The sequence below is a fragment of the Protomyctophum bolini genome (assembly GCF_963924005.1).
Source record: "Protomyctophum bolini genome assembly, chromosome: 3".
NCBI classification, from domain to species: Eukaryota; Metazoa; Chordata; class Actinopteri; order Myctophiformes; family Myctophidae; genus Protomyctophum; species Protomyctophum bolini.
In genome coordinates this window covers 46,666,202-46,693,829 of record NC_137864.1, presented here as the reverse complement: position 1 = coordinate 46,693,829, position 27,628 = coordinate 46,666,202, and the positions used below count along the sequence as shown (strand labels likewise).

The following is a 27,628-nucleotide window of genomic DNA, read 5'->3' as shown; positions in this document are numbered from 1 at the left end:
CCAGATAGTAAAAATACATTACAATTCCACTCCAGTCGACTTACGCTTCATAGCGGTCCAACCCCCGGTGCGTGTTGCAAACCACAGGCTGTCTGCTACGTGATGGGCGTGACCACCCCGAGCGTATTAGGGGGGGGGGGGGGGGGTGACAGATGTAATGGAGCAGACTTATTGATCAGGGAGCACTGAGCCCCCTCCCCTCCAGTCTGTCAATCCAATGTGCCAGCAGTGCAAATAGAGCCACCGCGGGGCTCCGGGAGGGAGTGCCACGAGATGAAAAATAACACGCAGATGGTATCCAACAGTCCCCCGTGCAGGGAAGGGATTCTGAACACAGCTCAACCCTTTCATTAACCCTCCGTCGTCCCGCCTTTCATTCGCTTCACATTTGCAACGAGAGACTGCAAAGTTGCCGTTTCCTTGTTGTGAAATTGTTCTCTTCGCAACGGCGTTTCACCGAGTGGTGGATTCAATTTAATCAAGTACTGTACAATGCCCTGATTGGGGAATGTCCTGAAAAGAGCGGTTTTCTTCTGGGCCATGCAGGGTCATTTTCTTTTTTTTTATTAACGCAGATACAATGGCATCCATTAATGGCATGTTAACTTTCCAGGAATAGAAAAACCTGCAGCTTCTATTAGCTTGGATTCCCCATCGATGTCGTCACTGCAAGGCTGTCCACAGCCCTCAGAGTTACCAGACAAAAATGGTACCAAATTTTAATGGGCATTAGTGAGGACCATGAATTATACGAAGATATTAAACATGGGTGAAGTGGTCCTTTAGGTCTGCGTGCTTCGTCCACGCCGCTGCTCCTAACCCTCGTCGCTTCACATTTTGCATTGGAGAGACTGCAGCGTTGTTCTTGTTGTCTCTCAGTGTTTTGGTCTCTGTGTGCAGACAGAGCTGCACACAGCAGTAGAGCAGCGAGTTCACTCCGTGATGTATCTGTGTGCCTGAGTAGGTCACCTGGAGCACATCCATCTCTCAGCTCCCTTTGTGGCCGTGAAGAATAAGGAGGTGAACCTCACTGCTGTGCTGTGGCCCAGCCAAGTGGGAACGGTCACCTACATCTGGTGGATCGGAAATAATTCCGAGGTACGTCTTCGGAGGCTTTCTTTCGCACCTTTTATTACATTCCACGTTTGCATCTTTTCTTTTTTCCTCCTCCTCTCCTCCTGGCAGCCGCTGCTTTTGTAATTAACGGCGTTGCCAACTTCTTCGCGCTCTCATGCGTGAGTTGGGATCTTAATTCAGCTCGACTGCCTCTGTGCAGAGGGTTGCAATTTGTGGCCACGGTAATCTGCTGTACTCTGATAACCCATTCTGGGCGGGAACCCCTTTTGGTGTTAGCATCATGTTATGCTTTAGCTATTGAAAAATAGCAGATCTACAAGCTCATAGCGCGCCACTCGGTGGCGCGCTATGAGCTTGTAGATCTGCTATTTTTGAAAAATCGAAGAACGACTGACATTTTTTAAAATCTGATCTCAGGTCAGAATGGGTTAATCAGACCAGTGTGTGTCCAGTGGAAACCTCGTATGAATCTGATCTCAGGTCAGAATGGGATAAATAGTCGCAGGGCGTGCTGACTTCTAAAACACACAACCGTGCTTCAATCACTGATAGCCACTGAAGTGTGTCCATCTTATTATTATTATTTTTTTTTACTTTTACACTCTTCCAACTAAGGTCTAAGTTGATCAATCCCCAGAGACTTAAATGATAAATAACGTGATTCATCTAAACTGCTCGCATAAACTGTCACTACTTCATGCATGATGAAGCACTGGTTTTCAAAGATAAATGTGTGTGCAATAAGTTGGTGATTTATGCACAGTTGTGCTTTGTTGTCGCACATTGATAATAGTCGATGTACATGTACTGTAAGCTCCCAACGTATCTCAGCACAACGCATGTCACGTGAGCTTGTGGCTCGGCTATTTTATATGCACGACACCGGCACACAACCAAGTGTATAGCGGGCCTGTAATGCAAGAGTTGACGCGTGGCTCTGAATGCCACAGTTAAATCTAAACCTGGCTGCCATATAGTATACATTATGGCGTGCGTGGGACACTAGTGTCTCATTCCTAGAAACATATCTGTCTTTATAATTGCAGTGAATGTGTTTATTCGGCGGCGCCCGATGATAAACGGAGGCAGTATTAGCATCTCTGAGCCATTTGAAGATCAAATGGAGATGTGGAAAAACGACAGCAGGAGCCGGCGGTGTCACACAGGAACTCCCTGTGGACCGGGCTGGATGTGGCTCCTCTGAGACTGTAGTGTGTGTGTGTGTGTGTGTGTGTGTGTGTGTGTGTGTTTACGACTGCGCGTGCATGTGCGTGCGCGTGTGTGCGTGCGTGTGCACGAGCGCAGATAAATTTAGAGGTTGGAGGTTGGTCTTTTTTTTTCGAGCACCAAAAATAGCAGATACACAAGCTCACATTGCGTCAGGTTGTGAGTTTATATATCTGTAATTTTAAGCTTCAGGGTTTCTGTTAAAAATGGTAAATACATTTTTGTGTGTGTGTGTGTGTGTGTGTGTGTGTGTGTGTTTGTGTGTGTGTGCGACTGTGCGTGTGCGTGTGCATCATGTGCATGCATGCGTGCGTGCGCGCTTGCGTGCGTGCACAGTGGTTGGCTGGATGACACTTCTGTAGTGTAAATAACAGTATAGCATGAGATATTAACCAGGCGTTGATAAGGGTCTCCCATAGGAATTCCCTCACCTTCCCTGTTTTTTATCCCCTCATATCTCTCTCTCTCTCAGCCTGTAATCACCCTGGAGGGAAGCGTGGCGTGCACGTTCTCCCGGGAAGGCATAAACACAGTCACCGTGCAGGTGTCCGCTGGGAGCGCTATTCTGCAGGACAGAAAAAACATTGCTGTCCACGGTGAGCCCACTATTCCTCCTCCTCCTACCTCCCTCCTCCACTGGGACTTTCATACAGCGCTGAAAAAAAAACAAAAAAACACACACACACACACACACACACCCAAGGAATGCCGCCAGGGTCCACTTTAATTAAACTTTCCCTTTTTTTCGTTTACAAAGTAAATACTATCAGTCTCGGATAGATTTTTAGCTCGCTCCCTTGGTGGTGAATTAATGGCCGAACCCTTGCATTTAATGGCAGCAGGAGGGGGAATGAAATCCTATTTCGACAAGGCTTTTTATCAGTGGTGGGAATAAGTGCGAACATTTCTTACTTAAGTAAAAGTACCAATACTGTAATGTAGAAATACTCTGTTACAAGTCTGGAATTCAACATTTATTTGAGTAAAAGTACAAAAGTAGTGGCTTCAAAATGTACTTAAAATACCTAAAGTAAAAGTGCTCATTATGCAGAATGTCCCATTTAATGTTTTCCAATGAATGAAAATCTTTTGAAAATACCAGCTAATACCATCGGCTATTTTCAAACAATTGTAGTAGAGTAAAAGTACAATATTTGCCTCTGAGGGGTAAGTATGCACCCCCCTCTGAGCAGTAGCCTACTTAGTTTAGACAGTTTTTGGTTTAGACTAGTCATTGGTTAGACCTACAACTACAACCTATCTCAAACCCTCACCCTAAACCTAACCTCCCACGGGGCAGCACACCTAAACCTAACCTTAACCCATGTCTAACCAATGACTAGTCTAAACTAAGTATGCACCCAAGAAGGAATAACGTACAGAAAAGTTGACAGTCTCAAGTATAGTACAAATACCTCAAAAACATTGTACTAAAGTACAGTACTTAAGCAAATGTACTTCGTTACTTTCCACCACTGCTTTTTATTAGTTTGTATTATGTTTTTTGCAGAGTACTTCAGATCGCATCTGCTGGCGTTCTCGTCGAATCTGGACGACCACAACCCAGACGTGCCGGAGTGGAGGATGGACGTGAGCCGCGTGTTGAGGAAGGCTCTGATCCAGGTATAGTGCTGCCAAGCGCAGCTAGCCTTGCGCGGCCCAGACTCATAGCGCCGCTAGCCTTGCGCGGCCCAGACTCATAGCGCAGCTAGCCTTGCGCGGCCCAGACTCATAGCGCCACTAGCCCCAGACTCATAGCGCAGCTAGCCTGGCGCGGCCGAGAATCATAGCGCCGCTAGCCTTGCACGGCCCAGACTCATAGCGAGGATTCACTGACGTTTCCTCCCTGCATATAGTGAACCCTCGCTATGAGTCTGGCCGCACCAGGCCGCTAAAGCACCGCCGCCCGCCGGCAGTGGTGGAAGAAGTACTCGTATGTTTTACTCAGGGAAAAGTAGCAAATACCGCAATGTAAAAATAGCTCTGTTAAAAATGAAAGGCCTGTGTTCAAAATGTTACTCGAGTAAAAGTACAAAGGTATTTGGCATCAAATCAAGATCTACAAGCTCACAACGCATCGCAATGTGACGAGTTGTGAGCTTGTAGATCGGCTATGTCCAAATGTCCTATGTATTTATGTATTTAATTATTGAATAATAAGTGCATATATTCAAAAGGGAATCTCTGATAGTGACATCAAAGAAAAGGACCCGCACACTGTCAGGAAATTGCAAAAGTTCCTGACAGTGTGTGGGTGCTTTTCTTTGACGTCATCATGAGAGATCCCCTTTTGAAAAGTGCCTAGTATGTATAAAACAGGTCTAAAGTGGTTAATGTATGTTTTATAACAATTTGCATCTGCAAAGTATCTAGCAGCAAAGGTTTTATTGCCTTTGAGGTATAGTGGAGTAGAAGTAAAAGTACAGAAAACGGAAAATACTCCATACTTAGTTGCTTTCCACCATTGGGTTTCATGGGACCACGGGGGATCGTTTGAATAGAGCGTGACCCCGCGGCACTCTGAGAGATGAGTCTGACTTTTATGATGATCAATGGCAAGGCAAGGGAAGATGAAAAAAAGATATCATTCTGAATGGTTTATACTTAGTTGCGTGACACGGCAAGCAACCGAGTATAAATCAGACATTATGGCGGTGACCTGGCCTGTCATCAACGTAGAACTGGGCTTTACCGTTAGCTCAAAGTTCAGGGCCATGTTTGTGCAGTTCAAACGAAGATGTTGTGTATAGTGTATGGATTTATTTATTTATTTGTTTATTTTCTTTGAAGGTATTGAAAAGATTATTTCTATGTCACATCTCATGCACAGGCCACTAATAGAGATTGAAAGCACTATATGCAAAATATACTTGATTTATTTTCTGGTCCATTATGGAATAGAGTGACGCCATTCTCGGTTCACAATCGATTTCTTCTGGGAAGTGCCAATGAAATACATGACAAATATTATGCATTTTTATACTTAATGTAAAATTGCGGTGAGTCATGGAGGCAGGCGCACTGTCTAAAATAAAAGCAGCACACACACACATACTGTACAGTAGTACAGATTAACATGACTCTGTTCTGATTGAAAGCAACACCACAAATACTGTACGTCAACTAGACCATTAGTTAACGTACACCCCCCCCCCCCCCCCCCCCCCCCCATCAATCATTTTAACCACTTATCATACATTAGCTATTCCAATAAATAGCAGATCTACAGTACAAGCTCACATCTTGCCGCGACGCAAGCTTGTAGATTTGCTCTTTTTGAAAAATATAAAATTTCATATCAAACCCCTCCCCTAAACTGATATTTTGGCCACGGCCCTCCGTCTGAAAATATTTTGTGTCCCCGGGACCCCCACATTTTTCACAATATTCCACAAAATGTTTAGAAAATCTCCAATCTCAGCTTGGAGATGTGCTATTTTCAAACAGCTGAATACAGTATAAAGTGGTTAAATTGACTCTTCTGATGCTACTGTGTTAATACATATTTTATGCTATATGAACATAATTTAGCTGGGGCCCGGAACCCCCTCAAGTACTTATTGAACCACTGAGCTAGCATGAGAAGACCTTGTACGCATTCAACACATTAAACAGAATAAAACTGGTCCTAGCAACTCTGTTGTACTGTAAAATGCCCTGGTTTTTTTCTTGTTTTGTGCATAAATCCATCCATTGTGTATAAATACGTATAAATCCAGTGGTGGAGTACTCAGATTTGTTTTCATTGTCTTGTTTAATTTGTAAAAGTAGCGTACCACTGACATTGAGAACGTTCTGCATTCAACATATTACTTGAGTAAAAGTACAACATTGTTGTTATTGAAATGGACCTTACGCAGAAATGACCTATTTCACAATCATATGAATGAATAATGCACTTATGCGCTAATCAGTTTGAAGTAGCAGGTGGTAAAGGATGCATTGTTGTTATACCGGGTAGCTTCACCTATAATCATACACACCATAATTGATTGATAGTGCAGTACATAGTGCTTTAACGAAGGTGCCCTAGATGTCTGAACTGTCATGGTCCCCTCCTTTCCCCCCTTTAACGGCAAATATCATTGGCACAAAGCTGATATGCAAGTTGTGAGCTTGTAGAACTGCCAATGGTCCGCCTATTTTCCGTTGAATGATTGTCTTCTACTACCAGAATTTGGACGCTCTATATAGGGCAGAGTTCCCCAGAGAAATTAGTTGATATAGTACCATGTATAACCACTTGTGCTGGCAAGGAGTTGCATTGGTGTGACATGTCCTTAAAATTGTTTTGTTGCAAGGAGTTGCATTGCATTGGTGACATGTCCTTAAAACTGTTTTGTTGCAAGGCGTTGCATTGGTGTGACATGTCCTTAAAACTGTTTGTGTCCTTAAAGCATTGGTGCGTTTGGGCCTAGGTGTTCTCCCTCTCACAAAATCCTTTCTGATGGTTGTCCTCGACATAAAAAATGTTTGCGAAAAAGTAGTTAAGATAGCATCACAATCATTAACCACTTTATCCATTTAATATCCTATTCAAAAATAGCAGATATACAAGCGTGCCCCGCTGCCGAAAAATCTCTAAAAAGTTCTCTTTAAGAGCCCGTCCCCATGTGGTTCAGTTGACCCTGTTCTTCTTGTCCCTAACTATCATAACCTCTCCTCTTCCCGCTGGACTCCACCAGGCCACAGGAGTGAGAGAAGACCTGCTCCTGGTCACCATCCTGCCAGGGAAGCCCACTGCCTCCGAGTTCTATCTGGTGCCGGACAAACAGTTCACCGAGGCCCGGCCAGAGAAGAGCGCTGCTCATTTAGATCAGGTACGCAATGTTTTCCCCTCTCTGGGATACGCGGATGACAGACTTATTTTTGTTCATAATGTATATTGTATACATATATAGTGTATATTTGTTTTTGGCTTTTCTGCCTTTGATAGTTTCAAGTGAAGATTGACAGGAAAGAGTGAGAGAGAAGTGGGGAGACATGCAGCACAGGTCGTCATGAATGGGACTGGAACAGGCCAGAGCCTATATGTGGCATGCGCCTGGACCACAAGGCCAGCTGGACCACAAGGCCAGCGGGCACCCCCGGAAACGCTATTAACCATATCGTTGCTGTCGGGGCAGAAACCTCGTATTCTAATTCTTTGTGTTTTTTTTTTGTAAATGAACGCCCTACAGCGTCACTCAAAACTATCAAAGGTAGCAGATTGTTTTTTAGAGATTGTGGATCTGCTACTAAACGGGGGTTTCCACAAGCAATAAAGGTGTGAGGTTATCTCACCAAGGAGTGGTTTTCGTGCAAAAGAAAACTCTTCTCTCCATATTCTACCCTTTTCAATTTCTTTTTTTTTTAAAGATTTGTTTTAGGCTTTTCTGCCTTTATTGATAGTATCAAGTGAAGATGGACAGGAAGGAGGGAGAGAGAGAGGTGGAGAGACATGCAGCAAGGGTCGCCATGAACGGGACTCGAGCACGCGACACACTGTCAGGCCAAAGCCTATACAGTATGTGGCATGTGCCTGGACCACTTGGCCAGCGGGCGCCCACCCTTTTCAATCTCTTTCCATAAATGTATGTCATACTTGATCATATTACAGCGTCACACAAAAGCATGAAAATACTTGACCCTTTTGAATTTGAATTGAATTTGAATCCTGAACAGTTTTGGACACATGAGGTTTCCACCCGACAGAGACAATATATTAATAGAGCCTAAATTTAAGCAGGCAGTTTTTTATGAATGTTATATTATTACTGAAATCGTAATGTCCCCGCTGGTGGTGGCTGAATGAATATCCACTCCCTACAGTATTTAAATCAAAACTGTCAGTGCGTGCGACAACACATTTGAGTGGATGCGGATGAAAGTAACCTTTGTTGATCTTATTCAATGTCAGATGATGTTTGAAGTGTTTATACAGGAGCCAGCCACCCTGGCAGATTATGTCATGTTCTTTTTTATTTTATTGCTGCTGTGTGGTGTCACTGCTGCCAAGCTTCTAGTCACTGCTCCCCCTTAAAATAAACCCCCAAAGCTCGAGTTCTTCTCTCCTCCAGCAGATGTCAATGTTGTTCCACTGATGCATGACCGGGGTATATTATGCAAAAAAAGAGAGTCTAATTCCGGAACACGCCTGAGGAATCTCAACGATAGATTCATCAATAAGCCTGACAAGTATTCACAAGTCATCAAGGGTAACAACTTTTAAACCCCCTCAAGTCACATCTTTGGGTGGAGGAGGGGGAAGTCTCAAAAGGAGCATATAGAAATCCAAGACAAAGAGATTGTCACAGCTGATCGGACCTCTGAATCACACGCATATCAAGATGGACTGCATTAGCTTTAAGCGTAACATAATAGATAGCGACTGGTAATAATGTGAGATCTGCTCTTCACAGGAAATATTCCACAGGCATGTCTAGAGAAAAGGAACTGGAAAGAAATCAATTTGATTTCTCCCCCTCCCACACACACACACACACACACACACACACACACACACACACACACACCTGGCTGATTGCATGGCAAGACCCCTCTTTTGCACAGCCATGCAATAAATCTTCATTCAAGGTTGACATCTTGAAAGTGTAATGCGTGGACTGCTTATTAGAATGTATAATAGATTTACTGACCCTGCTATACAGTGGGGGGAAACTAATTATTCATGGCATAGTCTAAATTTAAACCACTAAGAAATACAGGGAAATGAAGGGGTAGAGGAATTACTCATATCACAATTAATTTGGCAAATGAGGCAGATAAGATAAATGAAGCCTTTATAATAGGAAAGGAGGATTTGGTGAGAGAAATTTAAGGGATTTGTTTAGTCAGTCCTTTCATGTCCTCTGTTTGCAACCCTACTTTTGGCATGAATGACGCCTGGAGATGAAATGGAAAAGGTAAAGGTTCAATGATATACCGATATCGTATATGAAAAGAAACCCTATGTCATTTTTATGCTCACTGCAGCCCTTCGGGGTGTAGATTTATCATAGTACGAATCAGACCAGCTACTGTACGTGGGGAAAACGTTTATGACCTACAAGATTGAACTCTTGAATTCTTTCATAGTTTACCTTCAGGTCAGGGTAATCTGTCTCATTCGTGTCAAACTTCCAAGTTCTTAGAGCAGAATGTTTCTTGTCGCTCTAAAAAGCATTAGGTGTGCCGTTAATTGCATTCATACTGCAGTGGAACGTGGATGCACTCAGAGACATAACTAGCAGAATGGCGTGCAATCGTGCAGGGTTCCTGCATATACGTAGGTGCAGTATCTGTCATTTCAGTGGGTTGTGGGGCTTCTTAGTTAACCCATTCTGACCTGAGATCAGATTCATACGAGGTTTCCACTGGACACACACTGGTCTGATTAACCCATTCTGACCTGAGATCAGATTCAAAAAATGTCAGTCGCTCTTCGATTTTTCAAAAATAGCAGACCTACAAGCTCGTAGCGCGCCACTCGGTGGCGCGCTATGAGCTTGTAGATCTGCTATTTTTCAATAGCTAAAGCATAACATGATGCTAACACCAAAATGGGTTCCCGTTCAGAATGGGTTAAGCAATCGTCATCGGTTTGATTAAATCAAATAAAAACCGGGTTAACACTGGCTATGCATCCCATGTATATAATGCACTTATAATAATACACAAGTATTTATAAGCTATTATACATAATGCTTCATAACAATAACCATATACAATGCTTTATAATGACTTATATGGCCAATTATAAATGCATTGTAATTGACTTATAAGACTGTATAATTACAGTTATAAGCCCTCGTAAGTAACTCTTCCTATAATATCCCATGTTAATTCTCAGTTGTAATACCTTATAATCACTGCTATAATGCATTGTAATCACTGCTATAATGTATTATATTCAAAGTTGCATCACACCGTGATTATAAGTCACTCAGTGATACTGACTATGTACTGATACTGACATGTACTAACCATACTGATCATGCTACTGGCATGATCTATACAAGATTGCAGATCTGCTATTTTTTTGTAATAAATACACCGATTTAGATGCCGTCTCTCCCTCTCACCAGCTCTCGGAGGTTTTGCTCAGTGCCTTGAACCAGAACCTAGTCCAGTTCACCCTGCGGCCTGGGGTCCAAGTCTCTGTGTACGCAGCACACCTGTCAGCCGGTAAGGCCCAACACCTGTTTAACTACACATGTTATGTATGTTGATAAGAGTTGAAGAGGAGGCCTAATGGGAGCGTAACAATGAGAAAATGTAGAAAAAATAATGTAGAAGGCTTTAGAGACATCTAGATATAGCCCTGCAGTAATAAAGGGCAGTCCATACTGTCTCCGACCATCGGACTTTTCGTCGGAAAGCTCCGGTACAAATACAACATGACGTCACTCGCAACTTCTGAAACACATTCCTCCCAATTCTTGTTCTGAAAGCTGCACTCCCAGATGTTGTGACTCGCCGAACTCTACTTCGGAGAAAAAAGTAAAAGTCTGATCTTTCCGACGAAAAGTTCGGTGGTCGGAGACAGTATGGACTGCCCTTAAGACAGCCAGGTGGTTTGTGTTGTGGGCCCCCCGGTGGCCCCGGTCAACTAACCACCCCCAACCCTGTGTGTGATTGGCTCCCAACATGTAGCTACACAGAGACATTCAGAGAGTGAGCATCGTTACAAGTATGTGTGCCTCTTCCTATTGGGGATGCTGCTACTGTCCTAAGAGCTTATAAGATAAAGAGTAAGAGAGTATTAAATTAATTCATACACTGTTTTACATATAGGGGTGAATTTTCATGTTGCCCGCTTAATGCATGGCTTACTGTAGCTTGCTGCTGGAAAATACAGTTCCTTGTATCTATTGATTTATACTTTGTGACTCTTGTCTCCCTGTCTCTGCAGCGCCCCTAGTGGACACCGGCACAAACCACAGTGGCTCCGCCCTGCTAATGCTGCTATCGGTAGTGGTTGTGGGCTTAGCTGTATTTGTCATCTACAAATTCAAAAGGTATAGCGTTTATGACATGACATTTCAATTTAGCCGTCAAACCCTGCTTTGATAGAAAGGCTGTGAGTGCTGTGTACGCAGGTTTGAAGGATCCTGGCAGCTCAGTAAACAAAGCTGCCAGCGGGGATGGAGAGTAGTTGGATCTGCTGTCTGTCAATGTAAACGCAGCAGCCGCTCAAGTCCCACAGAGAACTGGCCTTTCTCTCAGTTCAAGGGGAATCTTGTTCGAAGTCCTTTGTGGCGGCACTCTTTGCAAATTAAATGTCAGTCAGCGTTGCAGCATTATCAATATTTAGCCCATTGAGCTTGTCTGGTTGACCTTTCTGAAATATTACATTATTTCTCTGCAAGTTGCTTAAAAAAAAAGGACACCAGCTTTTAGCAATATCTGACAGAGAAATAGCGATAGCATCAAGACACAATTTCCGGTGCCGTTTCATAACTATTATTCTATTTGGATAATCAAATTATATCGATTGATTAACTACGACGTAAGCCCTATTTTATACTTTGTCATACAACGTTGTGTCCGGGTAGCTCAGTCGGTAGAGGCTATAGCTCTCTCCTTTGGACCACGAGTTCATGGATTCCATCCCGGGCACGGGCAAGCAGTAGCTGATGGTAGATGTGGCGCTCCACCTCAGCAAGGCCACATTGTTACGGGGACAGACTCCCGTGTGTTACCGTCAATAAGCCACTTCTGACCTACTTCTTCATACAACAGTGTCGCACAAAAAAAGCTAAAATAAATAAAAAGGGGACAAAAATCCCCCCGCACGTGACCCGACCAAAATGTTGGAATATTGATTAGTGATATCTTTGAAACACACAGGCAAAAAGGACAACCTTCAGGTTCTGGTCAGACATAACTAGGGTGTTTTCACGAATCCAAGATTTCATGGAGCATTGCAATCACTTTGAACCTGAGGCAGAGTCCATGTCCTCTTTCCGTTATATTAGTTAGACTTAATATGCCTTTATCACCTGGCCTCATTGTGAATCTTTCCTCAAGGAAGATCCCAGGCCTCAACGTCTATGCGCAGATGCAGAACGAAAAAGAACAAGAAATGATCCCAAGTCCAGTAAGTCCAACAGAGAGCACACCCAACGCACAACGGGACCTGGTGACTTCTTTGGAGATGCTGGACACAGAGTTCAACACGCGGCCCATCGGTAAAAAACCCTCCTCATACTGCACATGTTCATCTCTTCACTGTCTGGCAGGAACCTTGTATCTCCATATTTCAGCTTTGAAATGGTTTTTTTACCCTCCCCGTAAATGAATGCCTTGCATCGTCGTGTTATATAGCAGGGGTCTTTCGGCATGGGGTCCGGAACCCCTAAGGGGTCTTCATGAGGGCCACCAAATCTTTGTGTGACAGGAACCTTTTGTTGTACATTAACCACTTAATTAGTCAAAAAGAGCAGATCTACAAGCTCACAACGCCCCGCGCTGTGAGCTTCGGTGTAGGCATGTAGGGCAGGGGTTTTCAACAGATTTTGACCCAGGGACCACCATCCTGACTAAGAGCAACCTGGGGACCACCACTATCGTGTCGGTCGGTCCATCATCAACCTTTTTTTCCTTCCTCATTACTCACTAATCACACAATCACATATGATGACGTATTACTGCTGCTAAAAAAAAAAGAAATTGCTGGTGGGGGCGGGGCAATTTCCTGACATTAGTCTCAAGAGATTTTTGTCGGACATTTCTGACTTTATAATCTCACAGATTAGCCACATAACTCAGAAATGTCTTACTTGTATGTGGCAAATATGCTTTTAATAAACTCACAAGGTTTTTCTCGCAATTCTGCTAGTTAATAGGCCTAAACTCGGACTAGTTTATGAACTAGAAACATTACGACATTACATTTAAGGTGGCACAAGAGCGTATCCATTAATACAGACACCGGTAAGGCTTAAATTCAGAGAGGGAGCGAGTGCATTCTCGGATGTTGATATACATTTTGTATTCATCTTAGGGCCCCAAATCACACCTTAGAAAGCTTGAGTGTCTATTAAAAAAAAAACATATTTTTTGACACGAGGGTGATATTTTGACAGCAGAAACTGCCTGTCATAATTTCCCTATCTAAGTATTGGACAGTATTTGGATGTTGAGATAGATTTTGTATTCTTTCTTAGGGCCCCAAATCACACCTTAGAAAGCATGAGGGGGGGGGGGGATCATATTTTGACAGCAGAAACTGCCTGTCATAATTTCACCATCTAAGTATTGGACAGTATTATGATGTTAATATTCATTTTGTATTCATCCTTAGGGCCTCAAATCACACCTAAGAAAGCATGGGGGGGGGGGGGGGTCATATTGACATTGATACCCATTTCCTGAAAGTGACCGTTTTGGACATACAAGGTTTCCACTATTGTGTTTTTGTTTTGTTGTTTGTGTTGTTTCCACGCACCAGTCATTCCATGGCACTCATGTTTTGTTTCCTGTGTTTCCCAGGAGTTAATGGGGTCAGTTCAATAACCCACGTTTGAGCAGTGGGACGAGAAAGTATGATGGATGTTCTCTTATAAAAACTCAACTTTGTTTCTCCTAATTAACTACTCACCTTGGCGTTCCTATTTGGGGCATTTCATTATATAGGTGATGAAAAATGCTCTATTTTTCTCCACCCAAAATAAAGAAATCAAAAAAATTGCTGATCCACAAGCTCACAACATGGTGCAAATGTGACACATTGTCAACTTGTATCACTTTAATGTTAAAAAAATAGCCAATCTACAAGGTCACTCACAAAGTGTCGCAGTGGTTCCTCTGTGGTGCTCTATTCTTGGGCCACTAGTTCCTTTTTTCCCTCTATACCAAATGTCTCTGTGTAAAATACGAGCTCACATCCATCCTATAGCCTGCTATTTTCGGTGAATGTTTTAGATATTTAGCAGAATGTTCACCTATTGTGACATGCCCAGAACAGGGACGAGTTCAAGAGGTTTTAAATGTATTTACTTTAATGTACTTCTGGGTAATACGTTGTCCATATTTGACTTTTAACTACATTTTCATCATGTTCTCTGACATGGCCTGACACACTAACTGAGGAATAACTACCATTCTGCTATTGTGTTCTTGGAATTATAAGGTTATAATTATTTTAATGTGAATAATGGATTTCTGTTGTTTTTAGATTAAAGGATATATCAGTGTGAAAATCTGAGAATTGTATAATTTCATATCTCTAAATTACTAAATTCGAATGGAACCTCACTATTCCAAGTTCACAATTTTCTTCCCATAACCGATTGTGTATTATTGTCTTGTTTCCTGTCTTGCATCGTCTTATTGTAATGCAAATATCCAACCTAATTCTTATCTTTTCCTGGTCTGTTAACTTCAGTTGGGTTTTAGCTGATTTGCCCAGTAAAATAACAATGATTGTCATCTCTATAAACAGATATATGCAATATGAATACAGAATCTGTAAGCATTGAGCAAGGCACAACATTGGTTTCAGTTTGTACTTTGTCTTATAGTCTGAGTAGTATTGACAAATCATATTCGAGTAGGCTTTGTGATGTGAGATTAGTATCCAGGTTAAACAGCCGCAAAAGAGTACGAATCAAGTGCCAAGGAAACTCTGCTGGATAGGAAGTCAATATGGAAGTGCTTTTCAGCACTGCAGTGTTCATTAATGGCCTGGAATGGGTCGCTATTTACCCCCTTCAAGCTGCAGAAGTACCACAACAGTGTGGATTTGACCAGACTTTACACTTGGTTTACCTTAGTAATAAATGTCAATGATGTATGTTATGCTGTCAGTCGCTAGTTTGAAGTCTTCTTTCAATTACGGTAATATGCATTTTTATATTTTTCATTCATATTAAAGTTGATGATAAGGTTGGGTATGCTTCTGGGGCTTCTACCGGCTTTACTGGGTAATACCTGCCTTAATCGCTGCCCTTCCAGTCAATAGCATTTGTTTCAGCTAACCTTTCTGGACCAGAAATTCCAAGGATTGGAATTCGCCAAAGAAGTGGCTTCAAAACGGGTCTGTAGAAACCAATGGGTGACTCACCGTTCCCTTCGTCCATATTATTTTTTACAGTCTATATGGTACGAGCGCATTTCCCAAAGTACAATTCCTAGTTTACAGTCGGCTACCTAAAACACCAAGTTGGTAATTAAAACATGCAAGTTACTAAGCAAGACTGTAAACAATGACCGATGCACAGTAGAAGAAGTCTTCTCTTGGCCTGGATATCTGGCTACAACGGAAGCCCAGAAACATTGGGAAAAGGCGATGGCTTGAGATTGACTGTGACTGTCAGTGTTAATTTTGTTGACTAATACGGTGTAAAAAGTGGAGAAGATCCAGTAGAACTAAGAAAAGTCATGCTTTGCTCACTTGTGTGTGCGAGTCGCACTCCGAAAATACAAATCACACCTCCTACATACAGTATCAGGCACTACGATGCCATCAAGGCCCGCCATTTATTCAAAAGACTAAAACTATATCAAAATCTGCTGTCAAACTTAACACTGATAACTCTAATCTACTGTCTACTGATTATAACAGTTGATTTTCTTAACGTCCATTCATTCTCTCTCTGTCATCTTTTCCAAGGATGTATGAAACCTCACGCACATGTCAAATTCTCAACGGAACTCCCCACGTACATCAACGTTTAAACTGGACTGGGAAGACTCGTCCAGCCGTATCTTGGATTTAGTTCTTTGTTTTTTGCCATTTGGGACACGATGGTTTTGAGCTTTAAACCTGTGCATGACGGTGGACCTTGCTGACACATACTGTGCTCCGTGATAACCAGAAGAAACTGTGTACAGGTTGATCCGATCTTCTTTTTACATAATATGTCTGATGAATTCAACATTTTTGATTACATTTATTTATACGAGTCAAATACATAATCTAGAGGGAAAAGCCAGCATGAACTAAAGCGGGGAAAATATATATATATAATAAAAGTAACGTTTTCTTGGTTTTGCTTAGGTATCCAACATTGTTTTGCTGTGCTATTATGCTAACAGCAGTAGTAGATTATTTATTCATAAGAATATACTTTTATGAAGTATATCACTGAAATTAAATACATGTTTATTTTGTAAATCATGAATGTCTGTTAGAAATGTATGTATTTTAATAACAAATGTCAGACTAAACAAAATGTGATAAAAATATGAATAGGATCATTTCATTCCAGTTCTGTCTCTGAAGCTGATTATGGCACAATGCACATTTTGTACTCATATGTTTTATGTTGCTTTAAAAGTAATAATATCTCGTTTAGATGCAGGGTTTGGTTGTCCTATAATTGCATTGAATATCGCCGTTCTATTTAAGGATAAATGTCTTTTCCCCTTGTGTTTTGTTGCTTGAAGGTAATAAGACAACTTAATGGCAAAGGTACTGCACAGTTACTTAGTTCAGGACTAAAAAATACCCAGTTGTAATAATGCAGCACACACATTGGCAATGACAGAACATGCCTTCACAGAAACAGAAGGCATTGGGAATATCACAGGGCGAGTTTTCATGACAGCGGAAAATCTCAGCGGAAAAGTCTTCTTCGGTCGCCACCCAGTCACAGCTCACGTCCCTTCCAAGGCAGACTAGAGTACAATGTATGCCCGGACAAATATAAAGTGACGGCTGGACGGAAATAGAGTTACTGTTATTTTAGGTCAAACAGCATGAGAGAGAGAGAGAGAGAGAGAGAGAGAGAGAGAGAGAGAGAGAGAGAGACAGAGACAGAGCCGGAGAGAGACGGAGACTGAGAGAGACAGACGGAGTTGGACTGAGAGAGAGAGAGACGATGGGATGAGAGAAATGGAACAGTGCTTTTTGGGGACACAAAACACATTAGAGTGTCATATTGTACAGAACAGGCTAATAGCTGATGCAGCCATGCAGGCAAGCTGAAGGCTGGGTAAGGTTGGTGACACATTTAGGCTACCGTCAATGCTGTAAAAACTACTCAGATACATTTTTCTCTCTTTTACTCGAGTAAGAATAAAACCAAACAATATAGAAATACTCTGTTACACGTCAAAGTCCTGCATTAAAAATTGGACTCCAGTAAAAGTACAAAAGTGTACTTAATTAAAGTATATATATTTTTTGAAAATAGCAGATCCACAAGGTTGACTATTTTCAAATAGCCACATATAAAATAGGGCTTATTTATATATTTTTGTTGTTTTTATTTGTAATAAGAATCCAAAAGTTTTCAACAGAGTAAAAAGTACAAAAGGTCTACTTGTCTCTTGAGACGTCCTGACCTCATCCATACTGCCAGCTCATTAGAATGTTGTGAATGACAAGGAGAGCCGGAGCAGTGCAACATGTCAAGGCCCTCGCTGTCTTTGCAGGAAGAATCTGTCTGACGTGGATCTGTGATGGACGCTTCTCTAAACTTCTGAAAGAAGGAGCATTTTTTTTGCTACGCTTAGTCTTTGTTCTGTTCTGCTGTTCCGTTTGTTTTTCTTTGCTTTGTTCCATCACTGTCGTTTTGTGGAGAAACGTCCGTACCGATGGAATCGAATGTTAGCTCACAATTACAACGGACGACTACTGTATGTATACATATTGTATGTTTCTCACACACACACACACACACACACACACACACACACACACACACACACGAATGTAAATCATGAAAATACAAAATATTGTAAACTGACACTTTAAATGCCAAAAAAAAGAGACTTGGGCCCTTGACAAGTTCCTAGTGTGGATTCAGTGATTTACTATTTAATACATTTGCCTTTTTTCCCCCTGCATCAGTTATAATTAATATGAATTTGCCAGTTTAAAATGAACAGTGTACATTTTGATGCCACGTGTAAAAATGAAACAAGTATGTATGTTATCATCTTTACCTTTTATTTTACCTGTGTTCTATATGTCATACTAATGTTGCAGGACATTTTTGCCTTGCTATGATTTGACTTCTACTGTACAATAGCATGGTGAGGGTAATTTCACAACAAAGACTTTTGACTCTACATCAACATAAAAAAGTGGGACATTATCAATTCAACTCTGATTTACCCCCTATGATTTGTAATACTGCATATACCCCAGAGGAGAGCTAAAGTCAATGGAACTCAATGGACTCATTGTTTCAGGCAATCTGCCGCTTACCTTTCTCAGATCACAATGGTGTGTACATGTAGCTTGTAACCACATACAGAAGCTCTAATCTTTATATCCTTAAAGCTGCAATCCAGAATTTATTTTAATGAATAAACCATAACTTTAACTAATCCGTATGCTAGAGTCTGTTGATACAATAAAACTATCTGCAGTGTTCAGAGGTGGTCTCCCCTACCCTTCCATTGAAACATTTCAACCGTGGTGACTGGTAGGACACCCACTAGTTGACGACTGGTACCGCCTGAAGCTAATAAGCGCATGCTGTCAGTTGACCCAACCCCAGCCCAGAGCCGTAGACATTTGATCAGAATTCTGTTTGAATCCTGGGTGGGACATGAAACGTTTTGGATTGTGGCTTTAACTGTAAGTGGATAGGACACGAGTCTGTTCCAGACGGGATCGTCAGAGTTTAGAAGAAACGTGCTACTTGAACCCCGGGAGCAGCTTCTGCTTTTGAAGGCCACAGGAAAGGAGGACGGGTAGAGGCCAGTCCAGCAGAGTGGCCCCGAGCCTCTGTCTGAAGAGCAAAATACCTATTATCTTCCCCAGCCAAGGGGGGGGGGGGGGTCCCCTTTAGGCCAGTGGATAAGACCTTAGGGTCTCTTCCTGCGCGAGAGGCCGGGGTTCGAATCCTGTATTTTACATGGGGGGGGGGGAATAAATAGGGGACCAAGTATATACCCCTGGGGACCGCCAGGGGTCAACAAAGTGTAGGGTTTAAGTTTGAGGTCTGATGACTTATTTCTCACTCTCTCTTTTCCTCTCATTCTCACTCTCTCTGTCTCTGTCTCTCTCTCTCTCTTCTTCCCATAGAGTTAGCAAGATTATTTTTGTAGAGAAATATTCATAAGGATTAAAAAAAAAGTTTTATTACTGTAAAGCTTTTGTATAAGAACAGACGTTAAGGTGTTACAATGTTTTTGTTTGACCTCAACTGTGGTGTGTAATTGTTTTATGCATTTACAATCATATTTATTAAATGGAGAGAAGTCTGTTAACAGTGTTTTCATTTTCTTACAATATTTGTACAGAAATACTATGTATTTGCCGAAATAATATTCAACCTATAAAGAAAACAAGTCAAACGGGTGTTTGTATTTTTGTCTTCCATCTCCAAGAACATTTTTGTAAAAAAAGAACAAAAAAACAACAACATAATATCTCTATTCTGAATGTAATCATTGCTATAGTGTTTGTTCAGTAGAAGCAAGGGTCTCCCCGTCTCAGATGAGGAGAGAGTACATGTATTATCTTCAATTTAGTGCTCAAGTTTTCTTTTCTTTGAGCCATCACTTCCAATTTCACTTGTTTATCCTGTATGAGTTCTCTCTCCTGATTTGATCAAATTGGTATCCGGACCTGAAAATGTGTTCTCTGTTTATTCAAAGGCTTTGAGAGAAAGGGAGTTTCAAAAGGCGCCGGGCAGAATTATAATTATTATTATTATTATTTTTACGTTATTACCCAGATTTAGAGGAATATATCTCGGTTTAAAAATCACACTGGAAAAACTCCACAAATGAACACATGAACAATATTCATACAAAAGTGGTCACCGATGTTCTACAGTATACATAATATGAGCATTGAGCAATTCAGCTGCCATGTACAGTATTACTCTACAACAGTGGGACACAACCTCGTTGCCCTGATCATGAGGCACGTTGACAAAGAGCCACGATGACTCCCAGCCTATGATATGATTTGAGACTATGGATTTGTATCTTGACTATGGATTTGACTATGGATTTGTACCTTGACTATGGATTTCATTATGGATTTGTTTTTACATGACTATGGATTTGACTATGGATTTGTTTGTACCATGATTGAATTTGACTATGGATTTGTACCTTGACTATGAATTTAACTATGGATTTGTAACGCGACTATGGATTTGTACCTTGGCTATGGTGTGTGGCGTACGGCATGGATTTCTACAGAAGGCAATTCTTTCAACATAAAATGCTGGGGCAAAGTGGCAATAATGCTGCCCTCAAGTAGGGCATGGAGAGAGGGCATTTTGTGTTCTTTTCACCATAGTAAGTAAGTGCTGCATCCATGGTCTGGAGAGGACACTTTTAAGTTTTAACCGATGGTTAAAAGGGCAGGGGCTCGAGTGCTGAGCCCCTTTTCATGTCTATGTGTGCACGTGCCTCCCCGTGTTAATGAATAAACACTCTAGCAATGAGAGATTTCACTTATTTAGTAGGTAGGCCTACTGCACCTTTATTCACTCTTATCTCCTTATCTCACATTCTTCCTGCTACTCAGCTGTGGCAGATCTCTGACTACTCTTCATGTTAAATTGCTATTACAATGATCTATATGAAAGTGATAGTGAGATAGTCTTCCACCTGGCAGACTCGTAGTCTGTTGGCTTTTGTCTGTTTTGACAGAGGAATCGGGAGTAAAACTATATCATGTTTTGAAACACGACTTGTTATTGTGATTCGCTTTGATTATCAGAAGTGTCCACATACTGTAGGTACAGTAGATACAGTGGTTCTTTACCTTTTCAGGCTGTGAAAAGTTACAGCTATATGCAAGCTGTAACTTAACCACAAAAAAAACGCATGACACAATTGCAGATGTTCATGCTCACAATGCGTCACGCTCAGATACGTTGTGAGCTTGTAGACCATCTATTTTCAGCAAAGACAATTAGTGTAGAGTGAAAACAGGAGGGGAACTAGTATTGAGCCCTGGGCGACCCCTCCGGTCAACTAAGAACAGAGCGTCGCCGTCTACATCAACTAAATGAGTATGACGGCGCTGTTTCTATCAGGCTAAAATACATACCAAATACGAATGTCATGGTTATGATTCACACGATGTAGAAATCCACAGACTCGCATTTGTCCTTCACAAAACGAGATCAGAAGGAATTAGGGACTGCAGGCCACAGTCTGATACAAAGCGTGAGTGTTCATGAGAACAGGGAGTCGTGGATGGGGGTTGGAGGGGGGGTGACAACTCGAGGGACTCGTTAATCGTTTTCTTGGTCCAACGATGCCCGAGTGCCCGGTGGAAAGCAGATTACCCAGAGATCAATGCCAACGGGGGCTGATAGTGCTGACAGCTCAAGGTAGCGCAGTGCAGTGGCCTCACGGGACCTTTGCAGCCAATAAGGCCTGGTGTTAGCACAGCCGTACAGCGTGAAGGAGAGCCAGAGAACGAGTGTGGTGGAGAAGTAAATAGCAGGAGGATTACACAACATGTTACGATGTGCCCGTCAGTACTATGAAAAAGCAGATTTATTCTTGGTTTGCACGACGGTGTCGCGTGCCGAATGTATAGCCGACGTAAAAGCTCTCATGTTGCATAGGCAACACGTTTTTCTGGAGGACATTGTAGATCAATATGTTATACAGTGAGAGTTCTGTACTGTAGGCTATCTACTATAGCAGCCGATCTGATTCTGTAGACATGCCTGTGGAAATGTTATATCATTTATTGTATTACTAATTTACTATGCATGTAAGGGTACGAGCTGGGTCAAATATTCACATGAATTGTTCTCGTTTCAATGTACTTGGAGGCAGGATGGATTTGCCACAATGGACAACATAATGAGGATACTTTAGGCTGAAAAGGCAATCGTGGCCTTTCCTCTAGCACCACCCGTAGGCCAAATTCCCACTTGCAAGACAAGTGGGGTTTTTTTGCAAGACATCTAAAAATGTAATGGGTTGCCATAGGTGGATTATCATGACACTTTCTGCACCATGCAAAGGGTAAACCTTAGCCATTTGAGTGACCCAATTATCTTTTTCAAGCATTGCCAACATCAATTAACATAATGGACGTTATTGTGCCACTCCAGACCAGAGGAAAGGCACACCAACATGGAAGGAAAGCGGCACTCCAAAATAAAGGTTGTAAAACACTGTCAGAGATTAAACAATTTCTTTCATTTTCTTTTAACTTGCTCTGGTGATGGCTTAATGTTGAAACTGTCAGATTAAACAATAGTCTTGTACCCTTTATTTTTGAGTAACTGCTTCCTTCCATCTTCCATCTAGAAGGACCTGGCTCCAGTTTTAGAGGTAAGGCACACCTCACAGTCACAATCTTACAGTCGCATCCCTCGCAACAATTTTCTCTGATAGGAAATGTTAAGACACTCTGTAAAAGGAATCGGATCATACCATGAGGATGGTCAGGGTCATTGTCATCAAACAAACAAAAATGGCTACACCTGGAGACACGCTATGAAGGTGACAGTAAATTAAACAATACCAAAATGTTGCTGGGAACTCTCTTCATTAACTCATCAATTAAGGATTAAGGACTACATTTAATGTCATGCCATGTCTTCACACAAAATACACCCATACCTTATAATTTATTATTTTACCATGGCCTTTATTGTGACTTTGAACTTTTACCGTTTCAAAAAGTGAATCAGATCTTCAGGGCAGCCTTTTGATCATTACTGCCAAGTTTCATGGAAATATGGCCATCTGTTCTCAAGTTATTTTGCTAATGTCTGCTGCCCATGGGACGCTTTCCACCCCACTGACCCCGACTCCTCATAGAGGTCACACACCCAGCTAGTGTCTTCTTTCGTCTGTCCTTCTTGTGTACCTGCCTGAGCTCCTGTAGTCGGCATATCTCCACTCACCTCTCCTTAAGATTCAATGCTATAGCTCCTCAGACTTTGGCCGCCTAGCTCTTCAGTTCACACCCAGCTTTCTGCACTCGGTCGCGGCTAGATCCCAGATGTTGAATGTGGCAAATATGAGTCCGTCTTGCATCTTAATGTAAGTCGCTCTGGATTAAGAGCGTCTGCTAAATGCCTAAATTGTAAATTGTAAATTGTATTGCATCAGGTGCCCGGCACCTGTTAGCCACATCCCGCCCTGTTGGATTTAACAGAGCGCCATCATCGGGTCTGTCTGGCAGACATGCACTGGTACCTGACATTGCATTGCTCCTGAGGATCAAGTATAGTTTGTGTTTTGGCTGTAGAAAATCAATAGTTTCCAACCAAAGCTAAATACAGAAGTCGGTCGCTGTCCTCTCGCCTGCTTTCTCTTTGAGGGTGTTCTCCCTTGACCATTGTCTTCCCAGACATAAACACAAGGCAGTGGAGCAGTGGTTCGTCAGACGCCAGGACGTGTCGTCTTCATGTGCTTTATTTAACCTTTCTTTTGCTAATTGTATCACCCCTCTGGCTCATACTGTAAGAAAGCTAAAATATGTATACTGTACTAAAAAAATTGATCTGACCCATGATGTTTTGTATTATATAGTAAAATGCCACACCTTTGCAGATAACAAGTTAATTACATGAATTGAGTACAAAGACCCCTGTATACCTCAAATAGATGGGGTGGTAGACATACCAACAGTCCTCCAGTCATTAGTCAGACAAACCTGTGCTATGGGTTAAAAATCACCCGTGGCTCCTGACATTCCTGTGAGGTTAGGGTGTCTGACTCATGGTATCATGTCCTACTTGCCTTTTAACCCCCCTATGACAATGTGGAGTGATGCAGGGTTCAGATAGGCCACAAGACCACCATGGTTGGCCCAGATGTCTGCCCCTTTACTCTCAGTGCAGGGTTGGTGATAGGTCATTTCTGCCTGGACGACCTCTCCGGCGCTGGACTGGCGCAGACATTCACGTAGGTCCACAACCCCGCCCCCAAGAGCCCGGAGTAAAGCATGCGGTGCACAAGAGTCCCACTTGAAGGTGCTTCCTTCTGAGAGGACATAGGCATCAGCCAAACCCTGGATCACACACAGTATCTTATGGCCGGCTCCAGAGGCATACATTAACTTGTCCAGGCCACCGCACAGTGGGGCCAGCGCTTCCTTCACCACCTGCTTCTCACCGGGGCTGAGGACCACCGACAGGCCTCTGCTTTCTCCTCCTTTCCTGCTCCCGTCAGGTCTGCCCTCGGGGCGGGAGACCGAGCAGGCTTTGACGTTTCCACGCGACACGCCCCAGAAATGCTTTCCTCTCCAGCAACCAGTTGCCGGATCCTTGTAGTTGAAAGGCTGATTGATGACACCCATGACTGGTTCTCCTGTGTTCCTCAGGTAGACCCCAATGAGAACCAAAGCACAATGCAGACCTGATGGAGACAGGCAGCCCTCTTCCAACACCTCCTCACGACCATCAATGTATTGGCTAGTAGCATCAATCGGATCAATCCAGATGCTGATCTCGGAGGGACTGAGGGGCACGTCAAGATCCTCAGGTAATGTGTCACTTGTCGCTGGGTCTTGGTGAATGGCCTGTGCCAGGAGAGATGCTGCCATTTTGTCACCGCCCAGTACTGTGGCCAGGAGCGCGGCAGTCTCCACCTCTGTTGCACACACGGTCACTGTCACACTCTCTCCAAGCCCATTTTCAAACGTGTTGGACTCCTCTCCATGTATGAAGCCGGTCATTTCAGGGAACTGGGCTCCGACATCGTGGCAGATCATCTCTTGGATCACCACATCCGCGAGTGTCTTGAAGTCCGGGACAAACTCTTTGTTTTTGTCATTTTGTCCAGTTTTCTCTTGAACCAGAAGCTGAAAGAGGGGGACTTCCTGCCTGCAGACCCGAGCCACGTTGGCGGCTTTCTCAGCCACTTGAAGCAGCAGCCGGAGAACATCAGCCATGTTCCTCTTCCTCACTCTAAACCTCTAACTTCGGGTTAAATTCGCCACCAGCTGCTGTGCCTTCATGGGATCCATGTCTGTTGTGTTTTATTGGAACAATCATCATGAGTTTTTAACCCAACAACCTCAGAACACAGACCAGTTAAGGATGTCCAGCAAGTGCAACAGAATATGAAATGGAAGGCAAATTCAGAAGGGTTTGGGCGATAGTCTCCATCACCCTCGGACTGATCAGAAGTTCAGATCAATGAACCTGGAAGTCAGAGACACGCACCTCTGCCTGGAGCTGCCAGGCACTGTGCTTTGTATAGTGTGTGACTGGGTTGTCATCTTAATGAGGTCACAATGAGTCATGCCCAAATATGGAGTTCCAGGCAGTTGCTATAGTCAGAGTATTGTGACTATAGCCACAGTGGTAACTAGAACTGCACTCTGTTGAGTGCCTACTTGCTTGTTGCACACAAGTAGGCCATAAATGGCCTATAGTGCGCAAGCAGAGCGCGCAAGTACTGTAGTGCCTACAAGCAAGTAGGCACTCGACAGAGGTGCTCTATGTATATGTCATTTGTAAGTTGATTAGCGGCATACTGTGGTTACTTTGCGTATGCGTATGTATCGTAGCAGCATATGACGTCAGGGTATAACTGGTATAACAAGCTCTCAATGATGACGTAATAAAGATGTGGATTAAAGGACCCAATGCCAGGGTGTAATTGGTTTTCGATGGTGACGTAATGACAATATGTTTTAGTGTTGGGAGGATTAAAGGTAAATGCGCCTATGTATACATGTATGTAATCTGACACCACTGTGTCACCACTGTGCCATATCAAGCACAAGTAGTCATTACGTCATACGCTGATGGCACGGCGCATACGCATCAAACGGCACTGGATGAAAACTATTACTTGCGCGTTCTGCTTGCGCAAGTAATAACCCCCGGGAGTCACTCAAACATTATTATGGCGACCTCTTCCTTCTATAAATGCACATCATCTGGGCATCCATTCTGTACTATGTGCTGTTTTTGTTGTTGGTGTTGAACAGACCTGTGTGTGAAGATGTATATCCTTCGGGACAATAAAGATTATTATTATTATGTATCTGCGTGTGCACATATGGATGTTTCCGAGAGGGTGGAAAAAGGAGGGGAAAAAAGGACAGATCCCTTGGCCAACACATGCAGTATATAAAAGTTGCTAATGATAATAGAAAATGTCAAACAAATTGTCAAAAGTAGCAAAAAATAGCAGATGTACATGTATTTTTGCCATTATTGAAATCAGATGAAGTGATTAAGGGTCCTGGGACAGTTCTTTAATAGATCACCCTAGGTTAGAACTACAGTAACATTATCCGAGATAGAAACTGAGCGAGAATGGCAGGAGGACAGATTGTTACTTTAGCTTGAAGGGGGTGTGTGTGTCTGTGTGTGGTCTATCGCCGCATCGCCTATACAATTTTCATTCCGTTGTACAAATCCAGCTATGTCTGTCTCGCTGTCAGTTTATAGACTACATGCGTATGACAGGACTCTGGGGTCAAAGCCATGAGTCACTATAGCGTGCGGCTCTCTGTTTACTGGCCTAGCATACCGAAGGAGCAATATAGGAGGGCTGGATGACAGCTAGCCTACCTCCTTCTGAGGGGGATTCGCAAACACGACCGTTGGTGGACAGTAAAGAAATACATTTACTTGAGTATTGCACATGGTTTGAGTATTTGTGTTTTTTTGGATACAGAGTTTCACTTCACTACATTTCAAAATACATAGTACATTATGAACTAACCACATATTAAGCTCTATTGTATAGAGAAAATCGCTTGTATGTATGCTATTTTCATTGTTATTAATGTCTTTTGATTTCATTAATTATTTAATTTTATTTATTTTTTGGGGGGTGCATTGATATTAGAAATAAAATGTTCTTCGTATTTGTCCTTTTTAATGCTTAAATGTGTTTCAAGGCTCATCAAAAGCATGTATCCAGTACGTTTAGACCGAGTAACATGTTACCTATATAGTAACAGTAAGTATAGTAACAGTTTAGCAATATTTGACCAGAAGTAACCCTAAACCATAAGTACTGCAGGGTCACTGGAGGGATTCATAAACACAAGCCTGTGACGCTGCTGTAGAGATGGATTAGGTGTCAGGTTGCGAGTATTTCTCACAGCAGCTCCACAACCTGAATGGGTGCGTTGTGTGCAACCCGCCCACCACCCACAGTCTCCCAGGAAGCCCCAGAGACTAGTGAGCCGAGGAGGTCACAGAGGGCACAGAGCGCCGCCTCCGCCCGCTGATTCTGGTGTAAGCAGGGTCACAGCGAGAGGCCACGGCTAACAAGCCAGCCATCCACTCTGTTCCCTCGCATGCTGCACTCCCGGGGTCTTTCTCTCCCCTAGAGTAAAGCGGAGATAGAGCGGGACAGCCAGGGCATCTATCAAAGGAATGTCAGCCCCCCCGCCGCCCCTTCCTCCCACCCCCCCAGCCCCCCCCCCACCCCAGGCAATTTGCATGCTTATTATTTGTCATTGAAAATGGTTGAT

General features: G+C 42.7%; 2 protein-coding genes across 4 annotated transcripts in view; one reads left to right on the top strand and one right to left on the bottom strand.

Annotated features, from left to right (window-relative positions):
• Positions 1 to 18,993, top strand: part of LOC308310782 (VPS10 domain-containing receptor SorCS1-like) — a 176,162-nt gene extending 157,169 nt beyond the window's left edge. Inside the window, exons 20-28 of one of the 3 annotated variants that reach the window (XM_080757204.1) lie at positions 965 to 1,098; positions 2,777 to 2,900; positions 3,815 to 3,927; positions 6,990 to 7,124; positions 10,371 to 10,470; positions 11,198 to 11,303; positions 12,316 to 12,476; positions 13,780 to 13,830; positions 15,902 to 18,993. In XM_080757204.1, coding sequence (XP_080613330.1) covers positions 965 to 1,098; positions 2,777 to 2,900; positions 3,815 to 3,927; positions 6,990 to 7,124; positions 10,371 to 10,470; positions 11,198 to 11,303; positions 12,316 to 12,476; positions 13,780 to 13,814 — 908 coding nt within the window. In that variant the 3' untranslated portion in view covers positions 13,815 to 13,830; positions 15,902 to 18,993. Of the gene's footprint in view, positions 1 to 964; positions 1,099 to 2,776; positions 2,901 to 3,814; positions 3,928 to 6,989; positions 7,125 to 10,370; positions 10,471 to 11,197; positions 11,304 to 12,315; positions 12,477 to 13,779; positions 13,831 to 15,901 lie in introns of those variants that run through there. The other 2 variants (XR_013963536.1, XM_080757205.1) reach the window with 2 other exon arrangements.
• A 4,924-nt stretch (positions 18,994 to 23,917) lies between these two features.
• LOC308312639 (inositol polyphosphate 1-phosphatase-like) lies at positions 23,918 to 25,078 on the bottom strand (the record flags this gene model as incomplete). Its single annotated transcript, XM_080759301.1, has 1 exon — positions 23,918 to 25,078. The coding sequence occupies one exon, from the start codon at positions 25,076 to 25,078 to the stop codon at positions 23,918 to 23,920; it is 1,161 nt and encodes a 386-aa protein (XP_080615427.1).
• Positions 25,079 to 27,628: the final 2,550 nt, after the last annotated feature.